Here is a 12,178-nt window from a genome sequence, read left to right on the forward strand (position 1 = left end):
GAGGGGCCTGGATGACTTTCTGGAGAGAAAAAATATCACGGGTTATTGGGAAAAAACATTTATTTAATTCTTAGGATGGACTTGCGTCTTTTTCCTGCCTTATATACTATGAATCTCAGGTCTTTTGCAGACTCCATCAGGTTTTCTTCCAGAATGGTCCTGTATTTGGCTCCATCCATCTTACCATCAATTTTAACCATCTTCCCTGTCCTTTCTGAGGAAAAGCCCAAACCATGATGCGGCCACCTCCATGTTTGGCAGTGGGGAGGGTGTGTTCAAGGTGATGAGCTATGTTGCATTTACGCCAAATATAACGTTTGGCATTGTGGCCAAAAAGTTAGATTTTGGTTTCATCAGATCAGAGCACCTTCTTCCACATGCTTGGTGTGGCTCCTAGTTGGCTTGTGGCAAACTTTAAACAAGACTTTTTATGTGCAACATCTCCCACCAAGGGCCTGACCCTTTCTTCGATGGCTGGAGGAAGCCGGGGGTTTGACTACCGGAGTGGCTGGCAATGCGGCCTTGTGGCCACCGATGATCACAGGGCTTGGTATCAGGAGTGGAGGCCTCGTTCACAGCCTGACAGGTCTCCAGCAGGTGGGGTGTGCAATAAAATGGAGGGAGAGGTTGACAGAGTAGGTTTCTCCCTGGGGCAACCCCGATGTACAGATGGGAATCCCTGGTGATGGTGAACTGCCTAATCCAGGGATCACTCTGAGGCACGTTGGTGCAGAATAATTTACAGTTCTTTTGATTCCTCAGGAAGATGTGCTCACAGCCTGGTAAAGTGGCTTTAGGCTGGAGGATGGTTGGCTGCTTCAGCAGCAAGGTTGATTCAGATTTCTGGTGCTGGAGGAATGCAAGAGCCTCATGGCTGCATGCCATGTGCTGAGGAGTGCTGTGCCTGAGCAGTCTCTGCCTAGAGAGACCACAGGGGAAAGAGACCAGAAATTTCCACAACCAAGGTTTATATAACCTTGGGGAGTGTCCAGCTCAGGGCATCATCCAACCAGCTTGCTCCAGACATTATAATAGTAACATAAACACTGATTAGAGACGGAGGGTTTTTTCGCTCATTTCTCGCTCTCCAACTTCAAAAATCCACGATCAGCCAGTGGCTCATCGTAACAAATGTGCCGACACCAGACTGACGAAGACCCGCGGCTGTCATGGTAACTGATCGCCACTCCCTGATGGTGTTCAAGGGAGCAACAATCGGAAACGAGTTGGCAGTCCCCGCGCACTGCCGTCTTTTAGATGCCACTGACGGCATCGGAGGGGGTAATACCTGCGATCAGTGCTAGCACAAACCGCGGGTATTAGCGGTGGGTATGTGTTGCAATATTTAGCAACTTCCACCTTGTATGAAGAGGGCTCAGCCTGTGAGTGCCTTCATTCTGCGGTCCAGCTCACACCAAATCATCTCGTTTGGGTTTAGGTGTGGTGACCGTTGAGGTCATCTGGTGTAGCATCCCATCACTCTCCTTCTTGGTCAAGTAGCCCTTACACAACCTGGAGGTGTGTTGGGGGTCATTGTCCTGTTGAAAAATAAACGATGGTCCAACGAAACGCAAACTGGATGAAATAGCATGCCGCTGCAAGATGCTGTGGTAACAATGCTCAGTAGATTTTGAATAAATCCCCAACAGTGTCACCAGCAAAGCACCTCCTTACCATCACACCTCCTCCTTCATGTTTCATTTTGGGAATGTAGAGTCCATTCGCTCACCTTTTCTGCGTCGCACAAAGACAAAGTGGTTGGAACCAAAGATCTTATATTTAGACTCATCAGACCAAAATACAGATTTCCACTGGTCTAATTTCCATTTCTTGTGTTCTTTAGCCCAAACAAGTCTCTTCTGCTTGTTGTCTGTCCTTAGCAGTGTTTTCCTAGCAACTATTTTACTATGATGGCTGCTGCGCACAGTTTCCTCTTAACATTTGTTGTAGAGATGTGTCTGCTGACAAAACTCTGTGTGGCATTGACCTGGTCTCTATTCTGAGCTGCGATTTCTGAGGCTGTTGACATGCAATGAACTTATCCTACGTAGCAGAGGTGACTCTTGGTCTTCCTTTCCTGGTGCGGTCCTCATGTGAGCCAGTTTCTTTGCAGCGCTTGATGGCTTTTGGAACTGCACTTGGAGACACTTTCAAAGTTTTTCCAATGTTTTGGACTGACTGACCTTCATTTCTTGGCCACTTGTTTTTTTTTTATAAGGCAAGAAATCCCACTTATTAAACCTGGCAGGGCACACCGGTGATGTGAAAACCTTTTCTGGTGACTACCTCTTGAAGCTCATCAAGAGAATGCCAAAAGTGTGCAAAGCTGTAATCAAAGCAAAAGGTGGCTACTTTGAAGAACCTAGAATTTAAGATATATTTACAGTTGTTTCAAACTTTTTTGTTAAGTATATAATTCCACATGTGTTCATGCCTTCAGTGTGAATCTACAGTTTTCATAGTCCTTAAAAATACAGAAAACTCTTTGCCTCTGAGTGGATCATTTCGTACAGCTCATCTCATTCTGCATAGCCATAAAAGTATTGTCATAGATGTCATAGATCTAAATAAGAACTCTTGCAAACCGCTATAAAATCATATGGGAATATTTGGTCAGTATTTTGCAGCATTTGGTGTGTAAAATTTGGAAATTGATCCTGACTTTGAATATTTACAAATCTTTTCATCATAATTTTCTCTTTAGGATATATTCCAGTCTTTGGCTTACAAATACTGACCAAAACACTACAGTGTGAAAGTGACCTAACTTTGATTGTAATACCCCTGTGTAAGATATTGTACTGTGGCATTGAATACATTTACTGAATGGTGCAGCTCAAATGGTCTTGTACTAAATGTAAATAAGACGAAAGAATTGGTTATAGATTTTTCGAGAAAAAAGGGCGCTACGCCCAAACCGCTTATTATAGCAGGGACAGAAGTAGAGCAGGTTGGTAGCTATAAATACTTGGGCGTAATCATTGATAATAAATTAAGCTGGCATGAGCATATAGAAAAGGTTTCCAGACGTGCTAATAGTAATCTATTCTTTTTACGTAGACTAAGAGCATTTGACATCCCAAGGACTATGATGGTTGGTTTCTATAATACGGTTATGGTGAGCGCAATCGCATTTGCCCTAGTGGCTTGGGGCAACTGTATCTCTAGTAGGGACTGTCAAAAGATAGATAAAATAATTAAGAAAGCGTCCTCGATAGTGGGTTTGCCATTTGATAGATGGGAGAAACTTGTACAGTGTGGGATAATAAGGAAATTGGGAAAAATCATAAATAACTGTGACCATCCAATGCATGGCGTGCTGCAGGCACAGATTAGTGGTTTTAGTTCCCGTTTTATTCTCTTGCGATGCAGGTCGGAGAGATTCAAAAGGACGTTTATACCGGCCGCTCTCGAGCTATCAAATACCGCACTTAGGGGTAAAATAGGGAAGTTTTAGAATGTATGACTATTGGAAAGAAGGGTACTATTACTTATTACTTTTTATAATTCATTTAATTGATTATTTATTGAATTTCAAGTGAAATTTATATTTACGTGTATTGGTGTTTCTTTCTGTTCTATGGTATATGTGTTTTTTTATGTGAGTTTTTTATATATGTGATGTCTTGTTGATTGATGTACTGCGGATGTGACACTTTAAGTTCCCATTTGGGATAATAAAGTAAAGTATTATTATTGTGCTTTATATTCAAGAAGATAGTAATATTCAATGTACTCTGTTTAACAGTATCCCTAAACATTGTCATTTATAAGATATAGAATTTGAAAAGTGCACTTTATATTTAGTTAATTATAGATTTCCAGCTGTGCGCATTAAAAGAAACCCAAATGTGAGAATACATGCAGAATGCTTTCTGAGATGCATGTTTAAAGGCAGACAATCAGCAGTTTTGACCAGACAAAGCTGCAAACATGGTTAGTTAGCCCCAATGTGATGCTGTGTAATCATACCTGTATGTTCTAAATAGCAGGATTCCAAAAAATATTTTTATACTAGGATTGTAGCTGGACTGCTATGTTCTTAGATCTCTGCATTTAAACATTTCCCCACTTCCCTTCTCACTTTTACTACAATTCATTAATCTTTTGTTACTTTGCCTCATGATTTATTTAACAGTCTGATATCTTGATTTTTGTTTTTTTAGATGAACTTAAAAATGAAAATGAAAATCACACAAAAGAAATAGAGCTGCTCAAATCGGCATTGGTAAGTTTGGAGCAGAAATTGTTACACTTCATCTTCAACATTCAACTACAATTTTCTAATAATTCTTCTTTCAAATTGTATTAAGTGGAAATAGATACAATGAACTACATGTATTAGAATGTAAACAAAAAAAACCTCTATTTCCAAATATAGTTAAAAATGCATTGGTTCCTCATGGTCAACAATAGGTTCCACAAAAAATGGAAATATAACTGGGTACAGACTGCTTACTTTCAGCACACAGAGGTACATTCATATAAGAGGATCGACCCTCACTAATTATAGTGTGGTTGCATGTTCACTGTCCAGTCCCCAGTTGTTTCCCTACATGCTAGGGAATATCAGAGCATTAATGTTGGCATTTGTAGCTGTGACATTGGACAGCCATACCAATGCCATGGCTACAAATGGTGGCACCCCAGATATCCCCTAGCTTAAATGCTTGTTACAAAGCATGTGGGTGGATGTTCAGGTGAGTGTTTCATGTGTTATATACCTTTCTGTCCTATTGATTTTTTTTACATCTAGAACAAACACTTGAGAACCTCTAGGCATATCATTAGTATAGATTTGATACAGAAACTTATCAAATGCACTGGAATAGCAGTGTAGTGTCCTATTAAACTTTATGAGCAATGTCTGGCTATTGCAGTCAAAAGTGGACTATAATATAGGTGGTTTGGGCAGTAGCCCTGGGCCCAAGCCTTCTAGAGGTCCCTTGGCCACCGAAACCACCCACCAAATTTTATACTGGGAAGGACCTGTTCCTGCTCTCAATACACATGTACCCAAGAGCCACTTCAAGACCTTTGAAGGTCCTCCAAAGTACCTAAAACTGCAGATTGAAAGCAGACAGAAGGGATGCATCCTCCATACACTAAGAAGCTGATTCTAGTACCATATGTAGGAAGTGATTCCAGAATTGCAGTGGCTATAATATTCATACAACCCAGGGCCCCTGGCAGTCTTAATCCGCCCCTGACTGCGGTGAGGACTAAGCATCTAGAATTTTTTAGGGAAATGTTAGTAAGCTGTCTGTTTCCAGTTATTTTCCTTTTTATTCCCTACTGGCCAACACCTGTTATTGTGGGTTCTTAACTATATTTGGAAATAAAGAGGTTTTTTTTTTACATTCTCATACAGGCAGCTCAATATTACTTATAATCCCATGTATACCATGTATATGCTAGTGATCTCTAAAAAATGTAAAAAAAGGTTTGAAAAGATATATTGTTATAATCTGATGCGGCTTTTTGTATATTGTCTGTATGATATTTGATTTATTATTTACCCGTGCTTGAATTGTAAAATGACCACCACCATATGGTTTTAATGATTTTTTTTCTAGGTCCTGCGGACTGTTGTCATCTTAATATACTTTATTAAAGATTCATCTATTAGTAACTCTACGGTGGCTTTATTTTGTTGGTTTTGGTCCAGTATCTACTACTTTAGGTATTGATAATATACAAAAGAAGGCACACTATCACCCTACTAGAGGGATAACAATTTTTATAGTTATGTGCTCTGTGTATATGTCCCACATTAGGTATTGCTGTGTAACATCCGTACTAGCGTTGTCTTCTGTCAGCAGAATGCGGCTTAGGATGTGTTAGGTTATTATTTTAATACCTTCGGGTCCTCGCATACGGCCTGCCTACACAATGACGTCAGTCACTCGGCGACATCATTGTTTGTGAGCCACCAGCATCGCGAGGGGACTGGAAGAGGAGCTAAATTACCCAAAGAAGAGGTGAAGAGGAGCGGAAGGACCCGAAGAGGCACCGGACCATCCAAGGAAGTAGCAGTGTTTAAGAAGTAGAAGGAATGGGACGTCGGAAATGTAAGTACAATGTTTAATTTTTTTAATTGACTCAAGTATAAGCCGAGTTAGCTTTTTTGCAGCACAATTTTTGGGCAGAAAAACTTGGCTTATACTCGAATATATATACAATATTGGTAAACTCACAAACAGTGAGTTTACCTTTTTTATTTTAATATAGGAGTTAGGTCATTTATGGGGCATGTAGGGGACTTTTATAATTTGTTTGTAAATATTTTATTTTCCTTTTTTTTTTTTTTTACTGTCCCACTCTGGGACTTGAAGATCATCTGATTGTTGTTCAAAATAATACACTGCCATGCTGATGTATGGCAGTGTATAACAGCTGTCAGCTGCAACAGTGACAGCGGTGGAGTACTAAAATGTTTGTCCAGGGGAAGGCTCTGTATGCTATTTGCAAGTGGGCATGGGCTATCTATATACTGGGTGCAGGGGCTGCTGGCTTTATATCAAGGGACATTGGCTGGCTTTATACTGGGGGACAGTGGCTGGCTATAGGGGTATTAGGGGTATGAGCTGGCTTTCTATATACTTGGGGGTATGGGCTGGCTGGCTAGAAACTAGGGGGCATGGGCTGACTCGTTATATACTGGGGAGTATGTGCTGGCTGGCTATATACTAGGGTCTTATTATATTTTGGGGGAGATAAGGTGGCTATATAGTGGGGGGCATGAGCTGACAGTCTATATAAAGGGAACAGGGGTTTGGATGGCTATATACTAGGGGGCATGGGCTGGCTTTAAACTAGGGGGCATGGGCTGGCTAGCTATATACTAGGGGGTAAGCGGCTGGCTAGCTATATACGGCGTGGAACATTTGACCAATGCATTTTTCCCATTTTTTGTGTTAAAATTAGGTGCCTCGGCTTATACTGGGGTAGGCTTTTAAGTTCATATTGGAAACTAAGGACAACTTTAGCCTTTTAAGACACTATGCAATTTAGGTACATCATAGTGAAAGCATAGGCTGAAGCTGAGTCTGGTAGTGACTAACAGGTGTATTCCTGCTGCAATGGCATGGGTCAGTGCCAACACTGATCACCAATACCCTTCTCAAAGGCAATGGTATTTTTTAACTTAACTGTTAAACTTAAAGTGCAATAATAATTTTTTTCCCAGAAAAGTAGCTCTGGTGATGCAGGACAACTTTGCAATTTCATTACCTATGTCCAGCAGTTTATTTGCTATCATCCTAAGTTTAGCCTTTATCTCTGGGTCTCCCTTTGATGTGCTGTCTGTGAGACCGCAACTTCTTTATAGATTCTAACTCCTGGAGGAGAGGGGCTGCTGCTCCCTGCTCACTATGGAAGGAGGGAAAGGTCATATGATGCTGTTTGTCTGTATTTAGTAGGAGAGCCTGCATCTGTGCAAATCTGTTGAAGTCTCCTTCAAAGAATAGGGAGGTTAGATATCTCCCCTCTTTAGTATCAGCCCCTCCATCACAGTCTAATTCTTCAGAATTTTCTATGTATCTCTGCACCTCATGCTGTCATACACTCCTCTGCAGAAATCCCTCAGCTTCTGTTTTCCAGACACTGGCACCATGGAAGCTGTTAATCCTTAGTGCTCACACAACACATACTATACACTTCAAGTAACTATGTCATTGCTAGTTTCTACTACTTAGAACATTATCCATGCTCCTTCATGCAATAAAAGCTGTCAGCCTAGTTACTATATAGCTCCGGTATGTACACATTACGCAGTGCTCAGTAACTTTACTTGTAGGCACTACATTACTTCATGAGAGAACAAAAAGCATCATGAGTCGCGAGGGTAACTGACTCAGCTTTAGGATAGATAGAGGTCAGTCTCTGCCCACTTTACTGCTGCAGTCAGATTAAGATTTCTTAGTAGCTTAGAGCAGAAATTACATAACTCTGGAAAGAAATAGGTGAGCAACACAATATGGACATCGTTCTGTTTGTTTTGAAAGCGTGAATCACATATGAGATCATAAATTAAAGAGATTATCCGGCTGTTAAAAATTACTGAGGCCCGGGCTGGGGTGGGCTAGTTAACCTCCTCAGGCGCCACCGATGTCCCGCGATGCGGTCCGTTTGATCTGTGCCCCTGTTTGTTTACAGGGGCACAGAAGCCGCGCACAGGGAGCTTCTGGTCCGGGATGTGGCCGGCTCCTCCCATCCGTCCCTATCTCTCAGCGTCCTAAGCGCTGGGAGAAGGTGTCGCATGGGAGCCTCCGGCAAGCTCCCCGTGCGCCCCTGTATACGAACCAGCGCACAGAGGAGACGGACCGCTGCGTGGGACATCGGCAGCGCCGGACGAGGTAGGTAAATGTTTATTATGTTTAACTAGCCCACCACAGCCCGACACTCAGTAATTTTTAACACCCGGATAACCCCTTTAAATGCACCATCTTCTCTTACTTTAAGATTTCAATTTTCTCATACCAACACTATGGGGGGATTTACTAATCCTGGCGCAAACGCAACTGTCAGCATCGGAGATCAGTCTCCGGAAAGCACCGCCCGATGTATTAAAGTGGCGCACGGCTGTAAGTAATTAATGGGTAGACGGAACTAATCAGTTGTGCGCCATAAAAATGCAGACATCAATGAGATGTGCGCCAAAATCTTACATGGACTGTGCCTTAATTTTGCTCTCTGACCATTTTTTTCCCTGGTCTATTGTGCGCCAAAATTTGTGGAAAAAATTGACGACAAAATACACATGTGACAGATAATGTGGAAATGTTAGACCACGCCCACTTGCGCCAAAAAAAGACAGAGGATAGTCGGAAACATCTGTTCTTTCTGGCGCAAACTCATTATAAATGATCCGCAACAATTCTGCGCCAAAAACAAAACAAAAGATCCTGGCATTTTTTAGGTGGAGTGACGATAATATATCTGCCCCTTTGACTATTAACTTGTCTCGTAGAAAATATCCCTTTATAAACGACTTGTTTTTCCTGATATTCACTTATGACAGGACCCATTTCGTCATAATCCGTAATTGATCGCTCATTTATAATTTTTGGAGAGGTTATAGGTTTCTATTTGGGGGGAAAAATTCCTTAAGAAAAGCGTGTATCTCGAATCAAGTGCTAAATTTTTACCATATTTAATACTTCATTTACTTCAGTGATGGAAACCTGTTAAGTAAGTTTACTGAACATAAATTTAACATATAAATGTTATATCTGATTATATCTTATTTCTGATGAATTTATGTAAGTTCTATTCTGAAGGAAGAATCAATAAAAGTTCGAAAAGACCTGGAGAAAATTGTTGCTGAGGAGAAATTGGTAACAGATATGTATAAGAACAAAGAACGTGAGCTGCTCATTTGTCAAGAAAATCTTCAGGTAGTTTAAGACACACTATGCATTCTTCTTTCTATATTCCAATTCTTATTTGCCTCCATTTGCCTCCATAAAAATATCAGTGTTAAGTAGTTGACATTTTCAGCTTTGCAAAAATGTACAGTAACCTAGGACTTCCAATGTTCAATATAATTTTTAGCCACTGTCCATGCATTTACTTTTGGATGTAATAATTTAACTATAAATTTACTTTTCATATTAATTGGAACACTTTTACAGTACTCAAAAGGAAACCTCTAATCTTAGAAAGTTGGTTGATCATTTTAAAGATGTTCAATTCCAGGCTCATCGAACGTCTTCTCTACTCCTGACTCTGTAGAAGGCTTTTGACCGAGTGCATTGGGCTACCTCCGGTTGGTTCTGCGATCTTTTGGCCTAGAGAGCCCGGTACTAAGGGCGATCTTAGCCCTATATACAAAGCCTTCTGCCCGGGTATATGCAAGTCCTGTCGCGCCCTGTTAGGCGTCAAGGCTGTCCCCTCTCCCCTGTGATCTTCGCCTTGGTCATGGAAGCCTTAGCCCAAGCCATTCTTTAGCCCCAGGGGTCGAGGGGATAACCATAGGAGAAAGAGAGTATTAGATAAGCTTTGCCGATGACAATGACAAAACAGGAGCCTTCCCTTAGGGCAGTGTCCTCAATCCTAAACCATTTTATATCTCTTAGCTACTACAAATTAATTGCGTCTTTATCCTTAATTTTTCCTTAAATAGGGATCCATGTACCCCAGGCCGTGAAAAATAGCATAGCCTCGTTATACTCCTTTGAATGGGTATCAGAATCAATACCGTTTCTAGGGATCACTCTTACTTCACCCATCAATAAAATAGCATCTGTTAACTTTAACACCTTAAGGACCAGGTTCTTTTTTGTTTTTGCATTTTTATTTTTCACTCCCCACCTTCAAAAATCTGTAACTTTTTTATTTTTCCGTGGTTGGGCTTGTTTTCTGTGCAACAAATTGCACTTCATAGTGATGATATTGAATATTCCATGCCGTGTACTGGGAAGCAGGAAAAAAATTCTGAATGTAGTGAAAATGATGAAAAACCACATTTGCGCCATATTCTTGTGGGCTTGGATTTTACAGCTTTCTCTGAGCGCCCCAATTGACATGTCTACTTTATTCTTTGGTTCGGTAAGATCACAAGGATACCAAATTTGTATAGGTTTTATAATGTTTTCATACATTTAAAAAAATTAAAACCTTCTATCCAGAAAAAAAATCCTTCATTTTGCCATGTTCTGGCACTAATAACTTTTTCATACTTCAGTGCACGGAGCTGTGGGTGGTGTAATTTTTTGCAAATTTTGATGATGTTTTTAATGCTGTAATTTTGAGGACTGTACGTCCTTTTGATCACTGATTATATCATTTTTTTATATTTTTCAAAATGACAAAAAAGCGTCACTTCCGACTTTGGGCACCATTTTCCGTTACGGGGTTAAACGCCGGGAAAAATCCCTATTATATTTTGATAGATTGGACATTTTGGGACGCGATGGTACCAAACATGTTTCCGATTCTTACTGTTTATTTGCTTTTATATCTGATCTAGGGAAATGAAGGGGATTTAAACCTTTACCTTTTTTACAATTTTTTAATTTAAAAAAAAAAAATTAACATTTTTTTACCATTATTTCAGATCCTCCAGGGTAATTTAACCCCGCAGGGTCCGATTGCTAATACTATATACTGCAATACTACTGTTTTGCAGTATACAGGCAGTCCCCGGGTTACATACAAGATAGGGTCCAGAGGTTTGTTCTTAAGTTGAATTTGTATGTAAGTCTAAACTGTATATTTTATAATTGTAGATACAGACATAAAAAAATTTGGGCCCCAGTGACAATTGGAGTTTAAACATTTTTTGCTGTAATGGGACCAAGCATTATCAATAAAGCTTCATTACAGACACCTTACAGCTTACATCATTGCAGCCTGGGGCTATAGTAAAGCATTCAGAGAGCTTCACCAGAGGTCAGAGGGGTCTGTCTGTAACTATGGGTTGTCTGTAAGTTGGGTGTCCTTAAGTAGGGGACCGCCTGTATACCAATACTCTAATGATGTCTAATAGCCTGCCATCTGCTGGCTATTAGAGATCATTGCACATGGCAAGCCTGCGAAACTCAATGAGACTGTCCGCTTCCATGCCAACCAATTGCCGCCTTCGATGACATCACAGGGGGCGGCGATCGGCCATCCAAGATCGCGGCTCCCTTGTAAAGGCAAGATAACAGACCAGCACTGACCGCGGCTGTAACAGGCGGGCGTCAGCTGTGTTATACAGCCGTTACCCGCTGTGTATGGAGAGAGCTTAGCTTGTACACCCTTCGCAGCAGGAGGACGATATAGTTGTCCTCGGTCGTGAAGGCATTATTGTCCTCAAACAAACCATAATAAAGGACCTACAATCATACAACAACCTACAAAACGTACTGTCTAATTTCCTATGGAAAGGACAAAAAGCGAGAACCCCCTTTTCTACATTACTACTACCTTTATCAGAGGGAGGCCTGGAGTGCCCGTCAGTAGAGGCTTACTACCATGCAGCTATTGCCGACCAACTTAAAGCTTAGTGGCTGGTTGATCAGGGCAGATTATGGGTGGACATTGAGAGGCACTCCTTGGGGTCAGTTTCCCTTCAATCTATCTTGTGGGCATCACATTTCTCAGTAAATCATCCAAAACACTAACCACTCCCATGTCAGCAGCTCTAAAAGTTTTTGACACTGTCATTGCTTGCCCAGATATGTTGTCCCTT

General features: G+C 41.0%; 1 protein-coding gene across 1 annotated transcript in view; it reads left to right on the forward strand.

The window, feature by feature from the left end:
• Positions 1 to 12,178, forward strand: part of SYCP1 (synaptonemal complex protein 1) — a 152,745-nt gene that overhangs the window by 82,832 nt on the left and 57,735 nt on the right. The window contains exons 16-17 of the mRNA XM_072137680.1: positions 4,167 to 4,228; positions 9,282 to 9,398. Of these exons, the coding sequence (XP_071993781.1) occupies positions 4,167 to 4,228; positions 9,282 to 9,398 (179 nt within the window). The remainder of the gene's footprint in view (positions 1 to 4,166; positions 4,229 to 9,281; positions 9,399 to 12,178) is intronic.

The sequence above is a fragment of the Engystomops pustulosus genome, chromosome 2, assembly GCF_040894005.1.
Source record: "Engystomops pustulosus chromosome 2, aEngPut4.maternal, whole genome shotgun sequence".
Lineage (NCBI taxonomy): Eukaryota > Metazoa > Chordata > Amphibia > Anura > Leptodactylidae > Engystomops > Engystomops pustulosus.